Source organism: Grampus griseus (genome assembly GCF_964374135.1).
Source record: "Grampus griseus genome assembly, chromosome: 17".
NCBI lineage: Eukaryota > Metazoa > Chordata > Mammalia > Artiodactyla > Delphinidae > Grampus > Grampus griseus.
In genome coordinates, this window is record NC_139011.1 from 3,210,576 (window position 1) to 3,234,553 (window position 23,978).

The 23,978-nt window shown below is 49.8% G+C and overlaps 1 protein-coding gene across 2 annotated transcripts in view; it reads left to right on the forward strand.

The window, feature by feature from the left end:
* TRAPPC9 (trafficking protein particle complex subunit 9) overlaps positions 1-23,978 on the forward strand; it is a 505,716-nt gene that overhangs the window by 98,926 nt on the left and 382,812 nt on the right. For both annotated transcript variants that reach the window (XM_082675096.1, XM_082675097.1), the window contains 3 exons: positions 6,947-7,073; positions 15,064-15,209; positions 22,675-22,760. In XM_082675096.1, coding sequence (XP_082531222.1) covers positions 6,947-7,073; positions 15,064-15,209; positions 22,675-22,760 — 359 coding nt within the window. The remainder of the gene's footprint in view (positions 1-6,946; positions 7,074-15,063; positions 15,210-22,674; positions 22,761-23,978) is intronic.

Sequence of the window (23,978 nt, forward strand, 5' to 3'; positions counted from 1 at the left end):
AAGTAAATAAATAAATAAAAGAGCCCCCAAAAACCAACACCACTATCACAGAAAGAAATGATAATTCTTTAATAATTCATTAAAACATTAAAAAAAAAGAGAGGTCTGGGATCTTGGCTCCTAAGTGTTCTTATCCCTACAGTAGGGCTAGGGGTAGCATGTTGCTTACTGGGTAAGTGGTACCGTTGAGTGGGACAATGCAGGGGAAGCCCCCTTGGACACGTACCTGGCTTTTATGCTGCTGCCTGTCGGTGCTTTAACTCACTGCCCAGGGGACCAGCCATCGCCTACTCACTTCCCGCCTGATTCTTAATTTGCTGCTGTTGGGTTCCTGCACCCACTAGTTTCTTTTGAAGGTAGCAGATGAGCATGTAACTCCCACATGTGGCGATGGGTTTTTAGTCTCATCCTAATTGACCTGTCTATCCCTTTCACCTCCATTTCTCTTCTTTCCAGAAAAACTCATCTTTGGGCTTCTTGAGTCTCATCCTGAGCTTCTAGGATTGTTTCTTTTCAAACCCATTTACTAGTTCTTTTCTCACTGCGCTTAACGTCTGTGTTCCCCAGGGCGTTGTCCTCAGACCCTCTGCTTTTCTCCTGTCACCTTTACACTTCACCTGGGAAGTGCTATCTTTGCTGATTTCTGTGGTGCTTGGGATTCCGCCTTGTTCTGCGTCTGCTTCCCTAATCGTCGCCCAACAGCTTTTCGGGTCTTCTCGCCCTTCTGGGTAGTGCCTTCACATTCGACATGTCTAAACCACCGTCTTCAGATCAGAGGACCCCTGGCTTTTCTCTCATCCTGGGTTTGCATCTTGGTCAGTGACCCTGTCCTCCACCTGTCACTCCAAGCCCTTCTCTTTCTCCTTTTCTGCCTTTATTTAGGAGAATAAAATCTTTTCTGTGTTCTATTTTGTCTTCTCTATTGACTTTAAAGCCACATCTCTATTTTTTTCTTACTTGCTCTAGAGATTACAGTGTGCATCTCTGACCACAGTCTACCTTCAGGTAATATTATACTACTTCCCTTTTTGTACTTGGTGTATTAAAGAACAGTGGAGAGTGAGGTGAATAATACTGACCCTTAGAGAAAGGCGCTGCCTCTCGTGTCGGCTTCACTGTCGGATCCTTGCCAGTCTGATGTGTAGCTGAGCTGGGGGTAGGCTTTGCTGTGGCTCGCTGATAGCTCATGGCGTTTGGAGGGTGGGGTCAGGATTAGACCTTTTACGGGGCGTGGGCTGTGGGTGCAGGGGAGACTGGGGGGGTCCCCCTGTGCTTTACAGCCAGCTGCCGGCTTTCCCACCACAGGCCATCGTTCTCTGCTCTAAGCCAGGCGGCACGGTTGGTGGGTTTAGTGGGGCTCTCTTTGGTCTCCAGTCCCACCTCTGGCTTTCTGCATTCTGTGTGCTTCCTCTCCGCCCTGCCCCAGCTTTCTGTAGGCCACTTTCTTGCACGCAGTGAACGTCCCTAGTGCCTTGGAGGGATTTCTTTCAGCTTCTCTGTCCTGCTCCGGCCTTTGATGGCCTTGGCCTTGGAGGAAGGGGTCCCTCTCGTTCTCCTGCCCCGGGCTCAGCAGACCTCTCTGCTTTCACTTGGAGAAAGTGCGTTGTGCCTCAGTGCACCTCTCAGCTCTCCTGGCTTGCCCAGATTTCTGCGGGCAGCTGCCTTACATCTGGGGAAGGTTCTGAGAACCTCAGGAGGGGGTCTTCCTCTCAGCCCCCAGCCTGCAGTGTGCTACACCCTCTGCGAAGGCCCAGGGAAAGGATGAGTGTGTAGACTTGCTTGGTGGCTGGGTTCCTGTGAGTTGGAATCCATTGTCCCCACCATGGGCAGTTGGGAGTAGTTTGTGAAAGGTTCAGCTCTTTTCTCCTTCCCTTCCTCTTTGTCTGACTCCCCATTTCCTCCTACTGCTCTGCCAGGGACGAAAGCAGCTGTGGGTCTTCTCTCCTGGGAAGGCTTGCCGCCCTCCAGAATTTAGTTCATTTACGTTCCCCTTCTGATGGATTTTGAAAAGGCCCCTTTTATACCTCATGCAGCTGTCCCCGTGGTGTGGCAAGGCCATCTGGTGTCACCCTTTCCACTTGACCTGCCCTCTCTTCTGAGTCACTTTCAGGTGGATTTGGCAGCCTTCAGGCCTGCAGAGCTGACTGGAAAAAGCCCCAGGGGAACCCGTGCAGCGAGTCCGGGCACCCGGCTCCTCCCGGGCACCTGGCTCCGGGCCCGCTGGCTCGGTGACATGCGGTTGCTCTCCCTGCCCCATGAGGAAGCCGCGGGCTCTCCTGGCTGCTCAGCCTCTTGGCGGTGGTTCTCTCCAGGCCTAGAATCCACACACGCTCCCAGGGACAAAGTGGATGCAGGAAGGGGGTTCATCTTCATGAGTGCCCCTTCCCTCTGGACTCTCAAATCTTTGTTGCCTTGACAACTCTCCAGTGCCCCTCCTCTTCTGTAATACTTTTGTTGTGGCTCTTTTAGTTCTTGGTGGCAGTGTTGTTTGCTGTGAGCTACTCCAGGAGTGGAAGTTGTCACAGTGGTGTTTGTAGTGGAGATTAACTTTTTCACTGGCAGTGAGGTGCTGTCGGATGAACAGGTGTAGTGTTACAGAGATCCCGGATTGAGGGTGGTCCCCACCTTCCCAGACTACTAGTTTTGTAGCTTTGAGCTAATCACTGCCTCTTCCTGAAGCTCACTTATGTCTTAGTAAAATGGCATCACATACACTATTTGTGAGTGGAGAATCATAATCTTCACAATCCCTAATGTCCCTAATGTCCAGTATGCGTAACTGTGGGTAAGGACTGCAAGTATTTCTGCAGCGCTTTGTGCTAAGAACAGTGCTGGCCCCTGTGGACGTGCTGTAGAAGTGAAAACTGCCTGCAGCAGACCTGAGCTTAGTCTGTCATTCTTTGTCTGAGTGTTTCTACATTTCTTCCCTTGGACACGAAGCCTCCTTTTCTGCCCAGCAACTGTGTATTCATCATCTGTTGTCAGTAGTGAAATTTCTATAGCAACTGTCACAAGCCTCTGAGGAGTCCTGTGTTCCAGAGAAGGTCCCGCATTGTAGACCTGTGTGAAGTATCAAGATTTGACAGTCAGTGTAGCGCGAAGCCTGTACCGTCCTCGCCTGCGGCAGTCCCGTCGCCGTTCCCATGCAGGTCCCCGTGCTGCCGCACCATTCAGCCCTTGATGTCCACAGACGTTACCAGCCTTAGCCGATTCCCTCTCGCACGTGCCTCAGACAGCTTCTCCGTCAAGTTCTCTTGTGTATGTACAGCTTATAATGATATGTCATTATTCATCCTCTGTCCATATTTTTGTCATATTTTCCTTAAAACATAGCAAAACGTCCAAATAACGCACTCATTGTTTTTGCTCTGAGTCCCAGGACCCTTGGCAAAGACCAGATGTTGCCTCTTCTATAAAACCTTCTTTGGCCAAATTACATGTCTCGTGTGCTCTTCTCCCAGACTTTGATCCTGCCTCTGTAAAGTCACTGATGAGGAGCCGTAATGTCCTCTTTTGACATTGTGTGCTCTTTCAACTTGGGACACCCCAAAAGTAGAGCCTGTCGTGCTTCTGTGTCCCTGGTGCTCAATGCTGTGGGCGCCTCGTAGGTGTTTGATGAAAGCTGAGTGGATGAGGGCTTGAATGAGTAAAGTCAGGTAAGGTTAAACGAAGAGGAAGGAAAACAGTAACTTGATGAGTGAAGAAAAAGTGATACGAGTAGTAGTGGGTGGTGGAATGCATCACATGATTATTTCAGCTGCTTGTTGAAGTAGAAAATACCTGGAGAAGAATCACCTCGGTGGGGGCCACGGTCCTTAGTATCGACACGTAGCACCCAGAGCTCCTTTGTGGTTCCCACCGCGGTAAGGTGCACAAAGAAAAGGTGAGGAGGTGGTCAGCCTGCACAGCCTGGCTTCTGTTGGTGAATCAATGGCTGTTTCTCTCATTTTATTATTTTATTTTACTCTTGCCCACAGATTGATTCTGTCCTACCTCTTTGGATAAATGAGGCCAGCCGACTAACACATAGCTCTTTAACACCTTTTGTCATCTAAATACTCTTGACAAATTAGGGGAAAACCAAAAAAGGTGACAAGATGCTTTCCCTTTAAGGAACTTGTAGTCCAATGACCTTGATTTTTAGCTGTCAGAACTTAAACAAAATTTAAAGAAAAAAATCACAGTCTCACCACTTAAAAAATTTGGTAAGTGGACCTGTGTTTTGTCAAGACCTAGAGAGACAAGGAGAATCTGGTGGCGTTGAGCACCCAGCCTCCAGATTCCGATCTCTAAACACTGAAAGGATCCTGCGCTCCTTGGAAAATAGATTCTAGACCTGAGGCTGGAAATGAGCTAGAAAGATAGCAAGCTGTTGACAATCTTGGGCCTTCTCTAAAGACATAGGAACCAACCTGCAAGGGCTGCCGAACATGGGACAGTTTGAACATCAAAAAAGAATGTGATGGAAGCCAACTGAAATACCAAATACATAAAAATCCACCAGTGCATAGTGATACTGAGTCATATACGACTTACTGGTCATCTTTGGAGGTGGTAGGGACACCAGTTCTCTCTCCAGTAAATGAAGGGACAGACTCATTTGTCAGCCCTCCTTTCTGTGTCGTCTGTTTCAGGATCACCAAACGGTTGATGAGGGAAAATCCTTTTTAATTAGAGAATTAAAAAATTACCACTTTAGAATCCTTGATAAAAATAGATCTGGGCAACAACATACAGCAGGTGCTCAGCTCTGTCAGGAGGAAGGTTGATGAGAACTTTCTAACGGATGGACCACACTGACAATTGAACATAAGCATTTAACCCTGGAAACCCCACTAAAGTGACAGTGAAGTTGTCAGGTAGTGGGAAGGCAGGGAAGAGGCCCCAGAAGACAGCGGTGCTCTGGGGGTGATGTGACGAGGGCCGTGACGGTGGGAGAATTAGCTGTAAAGCATCTCATGAGTTGATTGTGTCCCCAGATCTCCTTCTCTGCTCCGGAAGCAGGTGGCTGTCCCTCTGCCGTCTCCGCAGAAGATTAGTATTTCGCCTGACGGAGTAAAAAGAAAGCATATGTGCTGGAGTCACAGGCACAGCTGGAGAGCAGGGCCCTGTTGAAACCGAGGGGACTAAATGCATATGGGGCGTTGACCGCTTCACCTGGCTTCCACAGCCAGTCTTATACCCCACATGGGAAAGTCTTCCAGGGAACAGTGCCCAGAAGAAGAGGCTAAAGTACAGACACGGGAGATTCTCAGAAGGAGATCCTGCAGTGCGTCCCTGCGTGTCCGTCCTGTTCTGTGCAGCCAGCTGAGCAGAACACCCCGGGTACTGTTCCTTCTTGGGTAACTTTGCAGGTGGCACCGGGCATCATTAATAGGTTCATTCCTTTCTTCATTTCAGCAGGGTTTACTGGGAGGGCATAATTCAGCCTTATAATAAGGTACCTAAACCACGAGTGCTCTACCCAACATTAGGCAAATTAGGTCACTTGTATGTTATCAGCGGGAGCCCCTTGGGAGATTTGTCACCTGTAAATTGAAGATGATTTGATTATTTAAGGAATTTTGTTCATGCTGCAAATTAACATTACTGTGTCGTATCTAGATTAATTCTGGTTGCTTTTCTGCCCCCCTGTTCTCTAAGGAATGATGCTTAGACACAGAAAAGCCCTGTGGCACAGTTAACCCATTAATGTATGTGCCTGAGATCTAGTCATTGTCTGCCTGGATCTTGTTTTGTATGGTCGCCGGTCAGTGGAGCCAGCAGCCTCACCGCGCAGCCCTGCACCACTCTCTGTGACGTCCTCGAATTCCCTGCAGGCACCGGTATGACAGTGGTGACAGTGCCATCGTTCCTCTGAGCTCAGTCTCATGTCCACCAGCCACTGTTTTTAATTCACCCTTAGAAATTCTTTAGATGGGAGGTTAAGGTTTCCCATCAGGTGGTCACACCACAGATGGGGAAAGACCAAGCCATGTACTGGAACCTGGTCTAACTTCATGGCCCAGAGTCTCGCCCCCATGGCTGTGCCGCTCTGTCCCTCTTCTCTCCAGGTCCTCCACCCTCCCTGCCAGCAGTGACAGGAAACAGGCCAGGAGTGAACCCCCGATCCCTGACTCCTTAATTCTTCCAAACAGTGTGGGCGTGTGGAGATCACAGGCTGAGGGCCAAACACGGGATTTTTGACACGACTTTAACTTCAGTTGGGCTCGGTTTTCTCGTTTGCAAAATGGGCACAGTGATGCCTGCCTTTCCGAGTTACTTCGAGTTTTCCAGCTGGAAGCGCCCTTGAGCTCCGGAGTGTTACAGAGCCCGTGAGCACGTGTCTAGGGTGCGTCATGGGTGATAAGCAAACATTATTCACTATTACCTGCATCCTCTTCTCCTCCCTCCTAGTGAAAGGGACAGGGATGGGGTGGAGAAAACCAGCCTTATCTCACAAAGCTCTACTTTTACATAAAAATACTGGTTTGTAATTATTTGCTTAAATATCTGTTATACAGATGGACTGTACACTCCTTGGGGACAGGGCCTGGCATTTTGCTTGGTACCTAGTAATTGCTGGAAAAATATTTATTAAGTAATAAAATATTCTCCAGTCCTGCCTGCCCATTGACCTTCTTGGAATTTGTTAAGGATTTATTATCTTGGAAAATGAAATCTCCTAGAAGATGGTGACTTAATTTCCTTTTTATCCACAGGCCCTTAAATGGAGCAGCTGCTAGTGATTATTTAAGTAAATTGAATAAAGCTGCTATTTTCTTTTTGTCTCTTTTGGTCACTGCCCCTTTATTTCTCTCAGAAGACTGGACTCACTGGACTGTTAAGTATTTGGGTTAAGAATTTTATTTTTGCTCAAAAAAATAAAATAGAGCAAAACAACCCCCCCCACTCCCCCTTTTCTTTGGTTTAATTAACCTTTATTTTGTTTTTATTTTCTCATCAGAAAAAAAGGATGTGACGCAAAGCCTGGAGAACTATACCTCCAAGTGTCCCGGAACCATGGAGCTCATCACCCTCCCCGATGGCCTCACACTGCCCCCGGTGCCCTTCACCAAACTTCCCATCGTCAGGTAGGACAGGCTGGCCGGGGTGCGGAAGGTGAGCTTCGCTCCCAGCGTCTGTCTTTGGTCTGATCAGGGATGCAGATCTTTAGAAGAGTTCCTGGTTTGGGTTGGCTGTGTATCTGGTCCGTCATCTCGTTAAGTCGCAGCCATCGCCTGTGAAGTGTGTTTTATAGACCAGAGAATCAGGCCAGGGCCATCGGAGAACTGCCATGGTCACGTGCTTGTCTGCCGGCAGAGCCCCGCAAACCCGTGTCTGCCCGGTTCCATGGCCGAGACGTGGCCCTCTGTGCAGTGGAGGCCAACCAGGCCTTGTGGCGCTCGCACTTACCCGCATCCGGTAGGGCCCACTTTCCTAGACTGTTCACCCCTGCACACGGGCCCGGGGGGGCGCCTGCACCTCGCTTGCTTTGAGTGGCTTACAAGACCATCTGCGGCCTGCTCTGTCTCCAGACTGACTGTGAGCCCCTTCCTGGACCCCCAGCCCTGCACGCCCTTCTGGAATCACTGAGTAGGCAGAATGTGCGGGGGGTTTCATTCCTCTGCTCAGGCTCCACCTTCTGCTTGCAGCGCCTTTCCCTCCCTTGCTCTGCCTGGTGACATTCAGGCATCTTTCAAGATGTAGTTCAAGGATTATCTCCTCCATAAAGCCTTTTTCTAGAGCCACCCAGATAGAAGTAATTACACCTTCTGTATAAATTACCAATTATTTCAGAGCGAAGAGTAGAAAACCTAGCAGTGGATCGCAAATAAGAGGTGATTTTTCTTATTTATTAAGAACTTGGAGACAGGCGGCCTCTCTGCAACTCTGTCTTTACCCCCTGATGACCAAATGGCTGCTGCAGCTCCAGATAACACATCAACATCCAAGACAGGATGAAGGAGGAAGGGGCAGGGCCAGGGAACCTATCTTTTGTTTACTAGGAAAGCAAAAATCATCTGGACGGATTCATAGTAGGCTTCTGCCCCAGTTTCCTTGACCAGAAGTGCATCTCGTGGCCACCGCTAGTTGTAAGAGAGGCTGAGGAAATACATGTTTAACTCTCCCAGTCTCTGTACTGTAGGTGGGATAGGGAGAAGGGGGTTAGAAATGGTGCTGGGTTAGCCAGCCAGCAGTATCTCTTATGTCTTTCTTCTGTTTCATTTACAGAACTTGGTTATACGATACATCTTTGTTCTTTTTGACTGAGGGCTACCTGAAGAGGGCTTTGTCTTTGTAGCCCTTGGGTGCTCATGTGTGTTGGGTGAATGAACAGGTCTACCCATCAGAATTCTTTGCATAGCAGTTGGCAGAATACTTGGCCCAGACTATCTTAGGCAAGAGGGAATTTATGGCACACACACCTACAAAGTCCAGGAGAGGGATTCGGGCAGGGCTGGGGCCAGGCTTCAGGCCACCTCATCAGAACCTGTCTTCTCTCCCCTCTCAGCTGTGCCCTCTGCAGTGAGGCTTTAGTCTCAGGCCCCAGGTGGTATCAGGGGGGCAGCCGCAGCTCCTCATCCTGCAGTGTCTGGGAGAAGAGAGAGGCAACACCTGTGGGGGAAAGACGAAGCTTCTTTCTTTCAGGAGCCTCCACAAATGCCCTTTGCTCTCCACTGCCTCTGCTGGGGTTATGGACTCAGATCTGAGTCCCTGCTCCCAGCCCTGTGGTAGCCATTTCTTCCAAGAGCCCTGGTCCTTTCAGTGGAGAACAGAATCTAGGTTAAGATCTGGGTGCTGTGTGTGCTCCTTACCATTGGGGTGTTGCTGCTCGCAGTGGATAGAACGAGGCAATACCTATTTACATACATACGTTCCTCATTGCATGTGCATGTCCATGGTTATTTCTGCATCTATTTCTGTGTATTGGAAACCGTGAGTTCATACTGATACCTCCATTTCCACCCAGCATCTTAGGGGATCCTTCTACTTTCCTGAAATCTGTAACTCCCTTCTCAGACTGGGGGAAACCTGTCTCCCATTAGCCTCAGTATGGTTACTCATTTGGTCAGTTCCCCTGCTGGTTACCAGTGGTTATCAGGTTGACCTCCCTCCCCATGGGGAGCTCTGATGGCCAGGCTGTGCTGCTGCCCCAGCCCCCCAGGCCCCTCTTGCCCCACTCCGGCCAGCGTGCCCTCTGCCCTGTCGCCTGCTCAGATGCGTACCTGGCTTTGCCCTCCGTAATGGACTCAGGGCTGAATTGCCGGGGCGGGAGAGAAAGGGGAAGGAAGCTTCTTTCCCATCTATTCTCATCAACAAATAAGCTTGCCCTTCAGATCTTAGTCTAGCATGAACTGGGCTCGCCCCAGAATGGTTTCAAGTGATTGTGATGCAGGTACACATTTTGCCGTGTTTTCATAAAACATTTGAGGCAGCTCATAGAAATGTTATGTTAAAAATAAAGTCACCAGAGTGAAAGGTAAGTAAGGGTCCTACATAATGGCTGGAGATGGGGGAAAAGCATGATTCTGTTAATCATATGTCAATAATTAACTAACAATGGGTATAGGAGGAAATGTGATTGGTTACAAAACTCTCTGTCTCATAAGCAGACACAAACCAGTCACACTGGAGAAATACACCTCTTCACAGTAAGGAGGCTTGTGGAAACCCCTCTTGTGGGTTCTCTTAAAGGGAACATATTGAATAATGTCCTCAAAAATATCCCTACAAAAATCTGAAGCAGGTTCTCATGGTTGTTTTGTTCGTGGCATTCCTCAGTGCAAACTACAGGCTTGATGCCAGAGGGGGTTGGGTACATCCAGCTCTCCCAGAGGACAGAGCAGCGTGGTCCAAACATGCAGCTCTGCTGTGGACTGTGTCCCCCCCAAATTCATCTGCCAATGACCTGACCCCAGTGGGATGATATTTGGAGGTGAGGCCTTGGGGGGCTGATTAGGTTTAGGATGGGGCCCCCATGATGGGATTAGTGCCCTTATAAGGAGATGAAGGGACCAGAGCTCTTTCTCTTCTCCACATGAGGATACAGTGACCATGTCTGTGAGCCAGGGAGAGGGCCCTCAGCAGAACCCGATCATGCCGGCACACTGGTCTCAGACTTCAGCCTTCAGACTGTGAGAGATGAGTATTGTTGTTTAAGATGCCTGGACGATGGTATTCTGTTAGAGCAGCCTGAGCTAAGACGAGCAGTCTAATACAGCAGTCTGGACTGTCCCAGCCATACGTAGCGTAACGGACGGACTGTTTATACATCAAGCACTCCTTCATGAAGGTGATTTCTCGTAAGTCAGCTTTTGGCAAGAGTCAGGCAGCAGAGAATTCAAAGTTATATTCTCAGGAGAAAAAAAAGGGTGATGGTAGGTGCTCTGTGATGCTGACTGAGGGTGGCAGACCCATATTACTGGTGTTCAGTCAGGACCTGGAGCAGGGTAGGTGACTTTGTGTGGAATGGTTGTGTTCACACTGCGTGTGGGATTGTTGCTCTGTCACACAATCAGTGTTCCTCGTCTCTCTCTGGAGAGGGCTGACACAGTACCCATGGACCCGGCCAATGTTTTTTCTTAGAAAACTAGTCTGGGACTATTTTAATGTTCTAACCAAATGTTTCAAGGACATATGCCTGGAAAACATGGACTTAATGTTTAAGTCAGTTTAATTCAAAACAAAAATTCAAGTCAGTCATTGCAAGACACCCCCTGTAGCTACAGGAAGGGCTTTGAAGACCGAAGCTCCTGAAAAATGTCCATATTCATGAGTAAATGATGAGACGTGCTGAATAGAATTGTTAGACATGAGCTAATTTAATGTTAGTGGTGCCTCATATTTATACTTGTGGTTTTGGAAGAGATGAGTGGAGCCTTTTTTTCTGGTGAGGACTTTCCTTGTTTTTGACAATAAAGGCATTTCATCAATTTATAGGAAAATATTTACTTGTTCTGTGTAGCATGGGAGCATGAACTGGGTTCACCCAAAAGTTGTGTGCAATTTAATTTAAAAAAGGGCCAATATAGATCCCTGTTTTAATTTTGTTCTGAAATTCAACTAATCAGATATTTATAGAGTACCTAAGATGTGCTTGGCTCAATACTAAGGGCCAGGGACTCAGTGATGGTCAACATGCCAAGATCCCATGTGCCAGGAGACTGCCAAACCCATATCAGTTACTACTGTCCAGAGTTAAAGCAGAGGGAAGTTCATGTTACTCCTTACAGAATTCGCAAAAACAATAATGTACGCAAAAGCCACTAATAATCCTGTAGATTGTTCACACGCTACAAATTGTGAATTATTAAAGAAGAAACTGGGGTAGAGTTTAGATGCCATTTACAGGAAACCAGTGGGTCTTTAATTTGGGGTGAGACGGGGGTGGGGTGGGGTTGAACTGATTGTTTCTTTGATGAGCTGACCTTGAGCTTCAGCCTGGCAGAGAGCCAGGGTGGATGAGGCTGCTTTAATTGATAAGGATCGAAACCCTCCAGTCAGGATGAGCTTGGAGTCGTTTTGAGTGGCCTTGGTACTTTTAAAACTCCAGCTTTTAAGTTAATTGTATTTGAGGAAGGATTTCAGGTGTTTATTCAAAAAGGGGCTTAGAGGCCATGCTATCAGGGCAGTTTTTCTTGGTTTGTGAAGCAGGGAAGCCTTGCACCACTGCCCTGGCTGGCGTAGTGGGTCCTCTCCAGCTGTCTCCGTCATGCCCGGACTTGAGACAGTGGATGACCTCACGTTGTTCCAAATGTGGAAGGTGTGGCCAGTTTTGGCCATTGCCCATCTGTACAGAGATATCCAGGAGGTTCCTTTTTTTTTTTAAATAAATTTATTTATTTTATTTTATTTTATTTATTTTTGGCTGCATTGGGTCTTCGTCACTGCACGTGGGCTTTCTCTAGTTGTGGCGAGCAGGGGCTACTCTTTGTTGTGGTGTGCGGGCTTCTCATTGCGGTGGCTTCTCTTGTTGCAGAGCGTGGGCTCTAGGCGCGCGGGCTTCAGTAGTTGTGGCGCGTGGGCTCAGTAGTTGTGGCTCGCGGGCTCTAGAGCACAGGCTCAGTAGTTGTGGAGCATGGGCTTAGTTGCTCCACGGCATGTGGGATCTTCCCGGACCAGGGCTCGAACCCGTGTCCCCTGTGTTGGCAGGTGGATTCTTAACCACTGCGCCACCAGGGAAGCCCCGGGAGGTTCTTAGATATGTCTCCCCTGTGAATAAGCTTGAGGAATTAAAAACCAAGAAAGAAAAAGTGAGCTGTTTTTTCCTGTGTCATTCTTCCCACCAATATGTTTTATATCACTTTCCTAATTAGTGTTCCACCACTGCTTTGCATGGTCCTAATTAGCCACGGTATACTGAGAAGTCAGATTTTAAAATGTCAACTGTTTCCAAGTGGAATCCCTAAAAATAATCCTTGGTTTGGACGCTTCATCCCTGGAATTCTGCTTTACTGTTGGCAGCTTCATAAACCAGATATAATATTATTAGTTCCACAGAAATTTATGCTAAATGAATTATATTTCCTCTAGGTCAGGTGCCTTGAATGATTGTTTTTCTGGGTACATTTTATAAACAGACATTTGATGCTAGATTTTGAGTTATAAATGAATGCCATGACTGCTTGTCGGGTTACTTTCCTGGCTGACCACGCCCTCAGAATTCCTCTGCATATTTTAGTAAGCTTTTATGTGATCTGGAATTTCTGTGCTTGTGTACATGATTCCTAGAATCACAGATGACATCTCATTTTTAGGTGGCGACGGTGGCACAGAGTAGAATGCTATTTGTGTTGCAAGAAAATGGTATCATTTTACAGATGAGTAAACTTAAAGGCTCGAGTGGACGGTGCTGGTCTAAGGTTCCCAGGCTGCTCTAACATCACTGGGACCAACACTTCGCTTCTTTGTCCCGGTGCGGTGTTGTGACCTTTGCGCAGGGACTTGGCTCTCTGTGCCTGTAAACGAGTGTTGTTTTAGGGAGGAAAGAGAAAGGCTTTTGTGCACCTGCTAGGTGACAGGCACTATTACAGGTGCTTGACGCATGTTAACTCAGTCCTCAAAGTACCCTGCGAAGGTACGAAGGTTTCTGCTTCAGACCACTCCCCTTCTCTGCCTGAGTTTGGAATCAGCAGAAAGAAGCGTCTGTCTCAGGTGGATGGCAGTGGCTCAGGGCTGTCCACCTGTGCCCCAGCCTCTGGCAGAGCCGGGTGACGGTGTGCTTTTTCGTGAGACAGGCTCTGTTCTGTCCGTGCAGAGAGCAGGACTGAATACGTGCTCTCGGCAGGGCCTGAGAGGTGCACACGCTGGTTCTCCGTCCAAATTCACCACCTCCCTTGGGAGGAGTGAGGGTGGGCAAGAGCGAGGTTAGGACCACGACCCTAAGGATGTCCCTCCTCATGGAAACATGGAACCGGGGAAAGGAGGTGTCCTCCTTCCGCAGAGCATTATCAGGTGCCGATTATTTTTCCTATTTCATAAGTGAGAGGGTTGAGGTCCAGGGAGATGAAGCCATCTGTGCCCGTTGCCCAGCTGGTAGGTCCTTCAGACTGCAGTCAGGTCTGTGTCTGTTGAAGCTGCTTCTCAGGAGCAGGCGAATCCCCCTGGGTTGGATGTGGTGGGTGTTAGATGCACATCAGACGTGGCATCTCGGCCAGTGTGAAGGCTTGCCCACCCTCGTCCCAGTGCAGCGCAGCTGGTATTTTTTGAATGTGCACAAAGGGCTGGGATTTGCAACTGTTAGGGATAAACTGCTTAGCCTTAAATATACGGTTTTGGAAGATTTGGAAGCTGAGGTTGAAATCCAGCTTTTGGGAGTTTATTCATGCAACATTTATCGAGAGCTCTGCATTGAAGTATTGCACCAGTACTGGAGAGGCAAATGGGGCCCTGGGTACCCCTGTCCTTGGAAAGCTCACAACTGAACTGCAACAAATAGAAAACAAAGTGATTCTGATCCCGCACGAGAAGAGCATGCCGGAGGGGTCTGCAACGACAAGAAGAGTCAGAGAAGGTGTGCAAGATACAACCCTTGTTGAAGGGCTTTGGTGTGCAAGCACCGTCTGCTTCCTTGCATCGTTGTGGGCATAGGTGGGAGTCACGCGCGTGACCCTCACTCTCCCGGGGCTGGGCTCGGGGAGCTGTCAGTGACGGTTGAGTGAGTTGGGGTTGCCTGTGTGCCGGGTAGGGTTGCCCTAGATGGCTGGGAGTCCTTCAGCTGAGAAAGGCGTGATTTTGTGGATTCCGTGAGGGGGTCTCTATAGGGTATATAGATATAGATATAGATATAGATATAGATATAGATATAGGTATAGATGTAGATATAGATATAGTCAGTTATAGGTTAGCCTGTGCTGTGGCAGAGAAATTATCCCTAAAATCTCAGAAAAATTAGCCCTCACTGCAACCCAGATTTAAGTCCCACTCACACAGAGTCTGATACCATTTGGGCAGTGAGTTCTCCAGGGTGGCTGGCCTCCCTGAGGTTACTCAGTGATCCACGCCACGTCCACCTGCGGCCTTACAGAGGAAGGGAGAGAGCTGGAGGCCAGCGCACCGCTTCAAGTGGTTTGTCTCCCTTGAGGGACGTGCGCTGTTTCCCCTCGCCACCCTCCGGCCTTACCTCCTGCAAAGGGGCTGCAGATGGGGAGGGAGGAGCAGTAAGGGTCCCGCCCACCTTCCAGCCCTTCCCCAACCCTGTCCCTTCAGCCTCAGGCCTCAGGGCTTTCCAGACCCTGAGCCCTGTCTTGCCCAGCTGCTCCCAAGGGAGGTCACAGGTGCTGGGGTTGAAGGGTGTACTGTCTCCTGCTGTCACCAGTTTCCAGCGGCCCCTCTGGCCGCAGTGCAGTGGCCCAGGGGCGTGGCTGCTGCCCGGCGTGGACGTCTTCTCTCCCTGGGATGGTCTGGAGCGGTTGTGTGCAGCCTTCTTCCGCTTTGTTCTGTGAAATTGAGTACTTTTCCTCCCCTCAGTTTATCTGCTGCTTGATTTACTGTCGTTCTAACATCCGATACCTGGTCGTATTTACGCTGAACCCAAGCGAACAGGCAGCTGAAGTATTTTTGTTCCCTTTGGAACCACAGGCATGTGAAACTGTTGAACCTTCCTGCCAGCCTCCGGCCACAGAAAATGAAAAGCTTGCTGGGCCAGAGCGTGTCGACCAAGAGCCCCTTCATCTACTCACCGATCATCGCACACAACCGTGGGGAGGAGCGGAACAGGAAAATAGGTAGGCCGCCCATGCTGGCTTGCGGGCTGTGCTCTGCTGCCCAGCTCCTGGTGGCTCGTCTAGATTTTAAAGCTTGAGACTTGACTGCAGTTCATTCGTGCACGTGTGTATATACCCTCATCCAGGTTTATTCAGTTTGCTGCCTTAGCCAGGCCATTGCCTACAGACCTGACTTTTTGATATCTATTTCGTAAAAGGCAGTTTTTGTGGAAGTTCTAGAAACCAGAAGACCTCTGTTATCTGAGACTTATGTAAACTACAGAAGAGAGGTACTAGGAGATTAGGGTGATTTCCCAAGGCCTGGAGTAACTTCGGAATCATCAAAGGAGATTAAAGGTTGACTTATGTTCAGGACTGACTGGGGCATAAGGACCTCGTAGCATTTTCCCCTTTGAACGCTGACAGCGCTTGTTTTGTAGCGCACTAACGATCGCCACTTCCGAGATGCCTGGTGACTCAGCAAGGGGAGATGAGATGGTCTTGGGGTTGACCGGGAGCGGAACACGCGTTCCTGAGAATCTCCAGTGTGCCCTTCTGTGTGCTCGGCTCCCCGGCCATGTCCCAGCCCACGGCCACACCTCTCCTTCCTCACCGCGGACCCCAGGGCTCCCTCCGTGTCCTTCCCAAAGCCTGGCCGTGCTGCAGGCCTCATTCCTGGCCAGCTTTCCCCTCCTCGGGCCCCTCGCATTTTGAGATCGTGGTGCCTGCAAGTCGCAGTGACAGAGTTAAAGGACTGAGAGGCCCGTCACTGGTTGGGGTTTCGGTAGAAGTCGTGCGAAGCTTTTGCAAGTCAGCGCTCGCTTCTCCTTCTGTCCTTTTTCCTCCTTTAACTTCTTAGCCCTGATGTAGGCGAAGGCGTCCTGACCTCATGAGGCCCTTCTTCCCAGGATGCACGTGTCCTGTCACGCCCCGTAGCCGGGCGGCGGGCTCTCCTGACAGCGCCAGCCACGCTCTTTCTGCCTTTCCCGCTCACCTCCCACCTTTCCACTCGTGGCCCTCGGCTCCAGCCACACGGCTGCTTTCTGTTCTTTGGACGTGCTGTCTCGTTCCAGTCTCAGGGCTCGCTGCGCCTCTGCCTAGAGCTCACCCCCTGCCCACCTCGCTCACTCTGCGGGCCCCGCTCAGAGAGGCTGCCTCTGACCCGCACCTCATGGGCCACTTCTCCCCACTCTCCCCTCACTGCCGGTTGCCCTTCACAGCACCTAGATGCGTCCCTCTGTTTATGTTCCTGTCCTCCCCGTTTCCCCCTGCTAGAACAGTGTGGAGTGAATGAAGGAGTGGGGTGGATGGTGTGACCCCATTTTACAGACAAGGAAGCTGAGATTCCGGGTGGGTAACTGGCTGCACAGCAGAGCCTTTGCCCCGTACCGTGGAGCTCAAGGCCAGGCACGACGCACAGCCCATAGCCTCGGTGGAGATTACTTACACTCACGCCAGCAGGAGAGTTTCTTGGAGTCTATGACGATCTCATAAAAAACCTCATTCACAAGTATTAAACCCCTGAACACCTTGAAAAATGAGTGTTTCTAAGCTGTTCCCTAAGACAGAGGGCATAGTGAGGGCAGGAGTGCTAAAGCGACCCTGTGCTTTCTGGTAATGCTCACCATTTCTTTGATTCAAGTTGTGCTTTGTATAATGCTGTCACATTTTAGCTCAGTTAGTTTTCCTAGTAGTTTTGGAGGAAGTAATTTTTACCTCCCTTTTCCAGATGAAGAAGCAAACTCAGAGAAATGAGAAACTCCCAATTTTTCAGATCAAGTGTGCTGTTCTAACCAGGGCCCTCCAGCTTTCCCTAATGTGTGCAGCACGCCTGGCATGGACCTCAGTCAATGATAACACACAGCTGCCCACCTCCCGCATCCTCCAGGTCAGCTTCGACAGCAAGGCAGTGTAATACCCGGGAAGTTGAATATCCTACTGCTCTGAAACTAGGTCCGCCGCCAGCAGCACCTGGGACTCACCTGTTGAGTTTGGGGAGATCATATGTATGGGATGAGCTGAGACTTAGGAAGGCCTCCTGGGGGCTCAGGAAGCAGAGCTGGCCCAGACGAGCAGGTGGGCTTCTAAGGTGTGGCTCGGAGGGCTCTAGTTAAAACAAGAAAATAAAGGAAGAAATATGGGGTGATGCCCTTAAAAAATAGCATCTGATTGTAAATTCTGGTACATTTCTGAAAGCAGAAGCCCTAAGCATATAGCACGCTACAGCCTCGATGTGCGTGCGTGCGCGCGTGCGTGTCTCTTGGTTCAGTCCTTCATTGGTTCATTGGTTCCTTCTCTCATCCATCAGTGAACTCCCCGAGTTTCCCTGTGTGTGAGGCATGTGGCAGCCCAGCCCTGTGGGTTCTAACGGTGAGAAGTGCAGGCGTGGTCCTTGCTGTCGTGAGGTGTACGTAGAAGTTAGAGGCAAGTGACAGGTAGTAACTAAATATATTTAAAACGACAGATATTGTTTGAACGTTTTCCATTTGCATCCTGGGAAATGATTTTGCTCTTTTGTTCTCACATCCATCACGTAGGCGTGGCTGCCCCTGTCACTTATCAGGCATTGTAAGGGTGAAACAAATCAGTGTACACAGATGTATATCGGAGGTCAGGTACTGCCTCTTAGTCCTCTGACCCCTACCCGCCATTCCCCCGGTGCTGCTTGGGCTGAACGTTTCCCTGACTTCCCTGCCAGCCGGCTGCCATGAGGGTCTCCCCGGTGGGGGTGAAGGTGCAGGAGGGCAGGGGCCATTCCACTCCTGGGGGTCCCCTGGGTGGTGGCGGTGGTGGTGGTGCAGGGTGACCACAGCTGTGGCAGCCTGGGCTGCGGTGGTGGCAGTGGCAGGGGCTGTGGCCCCCTCTCCATGGTCCAGCAAAGGGCAAGCAGTAAATGTCCGTGAAAAAGAACGAGTGACCAGCTGCAACTGTTTCCTGGTTGTCAGGGGGGCAGGCCCGCCCCCCGCAGGCACTCTGTTGTGTGAAGGCAAGTCTTTTTTTTTTTTTTTACATCTTTATTGGAGTATAATTGCTTTACAATGGTGCGTTAGTTTCTGCTTTATAACAAAGTGAATCAGTTATACATATACATATGTTCCCATATCTCTTCCCTCTTGCGTCTCCCTCCCTCCCACGCTCCCTATCCCACCCCTCTAGGTGGTCACAAAGCACTGACCTGCTTTGACATTCTCATTTCAGTCTGTCGATTTTGAAAGACAGCCGCAGCCTCCCTACTGTTTCTTTGCTCTGGAGAGCATGCTGGGGAATCTGGGAGCAGGGGAGCCGGGGGGACATCGTGGTTGAGCAGGGAGGCCGGGTCCCGGGCTGCTCCAGCGCATGTTGGCGAGCAGTGCGCGTCTGCCAGTGCGGGTGCCTCCTTTGATCTCTTTGGAGGTGTGGGGGGCTGGGGCTTGTTCCAGTCCGAGTCTCACTGTTTCTTGATGGTGGGCAGGTCACTTTCTGGGCCCCTTTTCCCCTGGGTGGACCTGGACCTGTCATTACAGAGTTAATGAGGCTTGTCTCTTGGACCTCCTAGGAGTCTCTGGCTGGTCTTTTTGGATCTCGTTAGGGTTGATGATAAGCTTTCTCCCCTAAAGGACATTTTAGGAAACTTTCACCCATTTTGTTTAGAGAAACTTCCAGAGACGATTTGGGGGACTGGAAGAGTGAGACTCCTTCCCAGGACCAGCTGCATGATTTGTGGGGCCGCCTTGTTCAAAAATTATGAGGAAATTGGAGACAGGGACAGCGTTAAGCAGAATGTGGCCCCGAGCCTGGCACAGTGTGGCTGCAGGGTCACTGCCCATGCAGCTGGCCTTTCCTCTTGATTTTCTTCCTCTCTGATCTTCAGAAACTGCTGAGGCTTCCTTTTATGAAAAGAACACCCTGCATCTGCTGCAGAGGGCTTCCACCTTATCCAGCGATTCTCATGACCGTGTGATGCTGCAAGTGTTGTGTTCCCAACTTACAGATGAGAACATTACAACCGAGTGATTGTAAATTCCTGCCCTAGGTCAGGTAGCTAGTAAGGACAGAGCTCAGGCTATGTCCATGGTTTGTGACTCAAAGCCCAGGGACCTTTTCCTTTAAATACGGCTCCTCATAACAGTGAGAAAGAAGCACCTGTTCATCTGGGCTGAGGACAAATCCAGTGGATGATGCAAGACTTCTGGGGATATAACAGAAACTTCAGCCAAGATGCATGTTGTTTGTTGAAGACCCATGGGTACGAACATGTAATTTATATTCTGTGGCTTCTAATATCTTTTTAGCAACAGACTCATCAGCGAGAACCTGCCTGGAGGTTTGAAGAATCGCACGTCTTTAACCTAGAATCCCAATCTCTATAAATGAACCTTATAATTGGGGGAGTTATCACAGCAAGGGGCACAGAATATTAGAGAAGAAGAAACCCTTGAGGCAGTTCCTGAGACGACCATTTTCCACGCTATCTTGGAATAATTTATCAGTCTTTCCATCTGTGTGTTGCTAGCATCTCTGTCGTCCGAGTTAGACTCCACGCCGAGGTGATGACTGTACATGTCCTGAGCCTAATTAGTGCCAGGACTTGGTGGTGGAGCTGGGCTTCTCGCCCGGCTCGACAGCTGCCCCGGAGGAGACTTGGTGGCCTGGCCAGGCCGGAGCTGTCAGATGGCCTTGGGCTGCCGCCGGGCCTCCCTGGGCTGCAGTTGTGCCGTCTACAGAGACCGGGCGCCAGAAGCTCACGAGGAGGATTCTTCTGAGGGTCAAGTGAGATAATGTTCTGAAGCATCCAGCAGCCTTTCTCAGAAGGCTGTGAGCAGCGCTGTGTGCACTGTCCAAGGTGCTGGGGACGCCGTGAGGAATCAGGAGCGTCACCCGCCAGATGGGTCCAGCCAGTGTGGTGGAAAGAGAGGAGCTTGTCAACAGAAGCCACCGAAAGATGTTGTTTGTCCACGGCTAAGAACACACATGGGGGCTGTGCAATACAGTGTGCAGAGGGCCCGATACAGAGGGTGTTTCATAGCCTTCGATGCTGTTCCTTCCTGTGGTTTCTGGGACAAAATATCGAGGAAGGGGCCCCACCGTGTGCTTCTTTTTGTTTTTTGGGTTTTTTTTGCAATATGCGGGCCTCTCACTGCTTTGGCCTCTCCCGTTGCGGAGCACAGGCTCCGGACGCACAGGCTCAGCAGCCATGGCTCACGGGCCCAGCCGCTCCGCGGCATGTGGGATCTTCCTGGACCGGGGCATGAATCTGTGTCCCCTGCATCGGCAGGCGGACTCGCAACCACTGCGCCAGCAGGGAAGCCCCCACCGTGTGCTTTGACACACTTAGGCTTAGGAAGGAGATGATCTCCTCTCAGACAAATAACTATTCCTGTAATCAGGGATTTATCTTAGGTTTACCTTTAGTGACTAGGACTGTGCAAGTATAAACGATTCCTTTCAGAACCCCAGGAAAATGAATTTTGAAATGATGGTTATTTGACCGTGGTAGAGAAGACAAACAGTTCCTTCGTTATCAGGCATAGCAAGCTGTTAAAACAAATGACATTTTCATTGGCAGTGAGGAAGGGCTGGGGTGCTGGCCGCTGAGGCAGTGATGGGCTCAGTGATGCCGCTGAAGATGGGGGTGGGAGCACCGTGTCTCTGCAGAAGGACTTCTGTGACCCCTCCCTCCCGCAGAGGTTCTCAGCCTGAGGCTGGGTGAAGAAAGGTGGGTTCCTGGAGCCAACGGGGGGAGAGCAGAAGCCTGGGAGCAGCAGAGGCTTTGGGGCCAGGCACACGGAGATTGGACTCGGCTGCCTCATTCATTAGGGCCATCGATGGTGGACGGTTCAGTGTTCCTTGTTGGTGAATGGGGGTGATACGTGCTCTGCTGACTGCTTCACTGTATTGTCAAGAGGCTCAAATGGGTACCTGCTTGTGCAAGCATTTTGAAAACTAACTCACCTGGTGGGCTCCTTCTTCACTGCATGCAATTTCAGGATGCCATAGATTTGGTGCAACCTGTCTTAGTCTCTGTGCAGGGGACCTGGGGTGAAGTGTTTGGGAAAAATGGTGTCTTTATGAAAGCCTGTGAAAGCTGAAGAATTCTAATCAGTAGATCTTAGTGTCTACTGTAGAAAAAACCCTTTAACCACCACTGTCCAGTCTAGATACTTCTCTGAGTTCAAAGACCTGGGCTTGAATCCCTGCTGCCCCACTTACTGGCTGTCTGATTCCCAGCACGTTTATTAACCTCTTTGGACCTTGAGTACCTGCCTTGTAACAGTGGGATTGTAATATCTACCTCACCAGGTCATTATGAAGAGTAAGAGACAGCCTTCCAAGGGCTGGACAGTACCTCCTGCCCAACACGTGTTACTTGGTTCTGAAGCCCCTTCCAGTTTGCCTAATGGAGACTCTTAAGGGGAGGAGAGGGCAGTGGAGTGGGGATGGGGACCGTATTACTTTTCTTTTGTGTGTAACAGATGACCACCAATTTAGTGGCTTAAAGAACACAAGTTTATTTTCTCACTGTTGCTGTCATGAGTCCAGCATGTGTTAGCTAGGTCCTCTGCTCAGAGTCTTGCAGGCTGAAATCCAGGTGTCAGGTGGGGCTGTGTTCTCATCTGGAGGCTCAACTGGGAAGGATCTGTTTCCAGTCTCCCTCAGGTTCTTCATCCGTTCCTTGTGGTTGTAGGACTGACGTCTCTGTTCTCTTGCTGGCTGTCAGCTGGACCACTTTCAGCTCATAGCAGCCGTTCTTGGGTCCTGGCCACATGGCCTCCATCGTGCATCCTCTCATGCTTTGAATCTTTTCACTCAGGATGGGTATGTTCCCTTCCAAGGGCTCACCTGAGTAGGCCAGGCTCTCCTAGGATAATCTCCCATTGATTAAGTCAAAGCCTACTGCTTGGGGGCCTTTATCACATATGGAAGCCCCCTTCCCCTTTGTTATATAACATAGCCTATCGTCATCTCCACACTCAGGGGTAGAGGATGACACAGCATGTACACCAGGGGCCGGGAGTCTTGGGGGTTATCTCAGAATTCTGCCTCCCGTAGATGTTGGACTGCAGCTGACCTGGGAGTGGACAGGGAGGAGAAGCCACCGTCTTCTCTCACAAACTTAGGGAGGGGAAAGAGAAACCACGCTATGTGCCACTTAAAATTGACTACGGTGCCACCTTCCTAAGTACCAGCCTCTGGGCCCGCAAAGGTCTGTGTGACGTATGGCTGTACACCAAGAATAGTGCTGTCTGGATTGATTCCAGTTTCGTGCAGCTGCGCTTGGCACTGAGGGAGGGAAGCATCAGTCACAAGGCATCCAAGTGGCAGGGATGATGTGCTTTGCATTGGAGAAAGGTAGCAGTAAAATAGCTTTAAACTGTGTATCTCAGGATGATCGCAGTGCCCACTGCTTCACTGGAAAAATAAATTGCCAGGGAGTAATCTGAAACCATGTGAAACGTGCAGAAACACCAGCTAAAACGTGGACTCTTCTGTGTGTATGTATTTCTAGATTTCCAGTGGGTTCAAGGAGATGTGTGTGAAGTTCAGCTGATGGTATATAACCCAATGCCATTTGAACTCCGAGTTGAAAACATGGTATGTATCATGAATCATTTGACCCTTTTGGGCTAGACATCAACTTACCATTAAAATAACTTTTTTACTTAATATTTCAGGCATACTGCCTACAATCTATGTCTGTTTTTTTCACTGTTGTGGCCTCTCCCGTTGCGGAGCACAGGCTCTGGACGCGCAGGCTCAGCGGCCATGGCTCACGGGCCCAGCCACTCCGCAGCATGTGGGATCTTCCCGGACCGGAGCATGAACCCGTGCCCCGTGCATCGGCAGGCGGACTCTCAACCACTGCGCCACCAGGGAAACCCTATGTCTGTTTTTAATATTTGTTTTGCCAAAGATTATAATCTTCTTGTGAGTGAAGACTACATCTTGACATTCCCATGTCTTTAGTGCATGGTACGCAGTGAGACGTGTGAGTCAATGAACAGAGATATCTCGGATTTGAACATACACAGAGCTTAGTTGATTGCATATAAGATTTGAAATAATTATATTGAAATTTACATGAGATTAGCAAGGTTACAAACCCTGTATTGAGCCCACCACTCAATATCACTGTTACTGCACTACTACAAGATGATAAGATGATCAAGGCCTAAGGGAAGAGCGAGCTCTTTATTCGTAAGAGAATAAACGGCTACACTGCTAATGCGGAGTTTCCCTTGGGTTTGAAATTGATGTTCTGTTTCTGTGTTTGTGCACGGCGTTAGAGGCTCACCTTTTGCAGTGCTGTCCGTTGGAACTACTCCCCTAATTCTGCAGTGAGCGGGAAGGAGATTCATACGGCTCACCAAGCTAGACCTAGTGTTTCCAGAGCGGAGCCCTCCGCCATCGGTGGATTCCAGTCCTCAAGTCTTCTCTATGCTTACTATTGTATAGAACCACTTTGTAAATTTTCAGCCTTGTGTGAAGGATGGTGCTGAGCTGGGCGATGCCTTCCTTTGGGGTTTTATGACTCATTTTCAGGGTGGGAGGTGGGCTGTCCGTACAGGTGTCCTGCTGAGGGCCCGTGCCACGCGTCAGGCCTGGCCTCTGCCGTGACCTTGGTCAGAGCCGTGGTGGGGTGCATGAGGGGCTGCAGGAGCTGCGTGGAGAGTTAGGGGAGGCCCCACTGAGGACACAGGGTGAGTGGGAGCTCAGAGGCAGACTGGGAGTTATTGAAGATGATGTTTAGGCCTCCGGCGTGAGACATGGTTTTCCCAAATCTGTTGGAGCTCTTAGAAATTCAGCTGAATA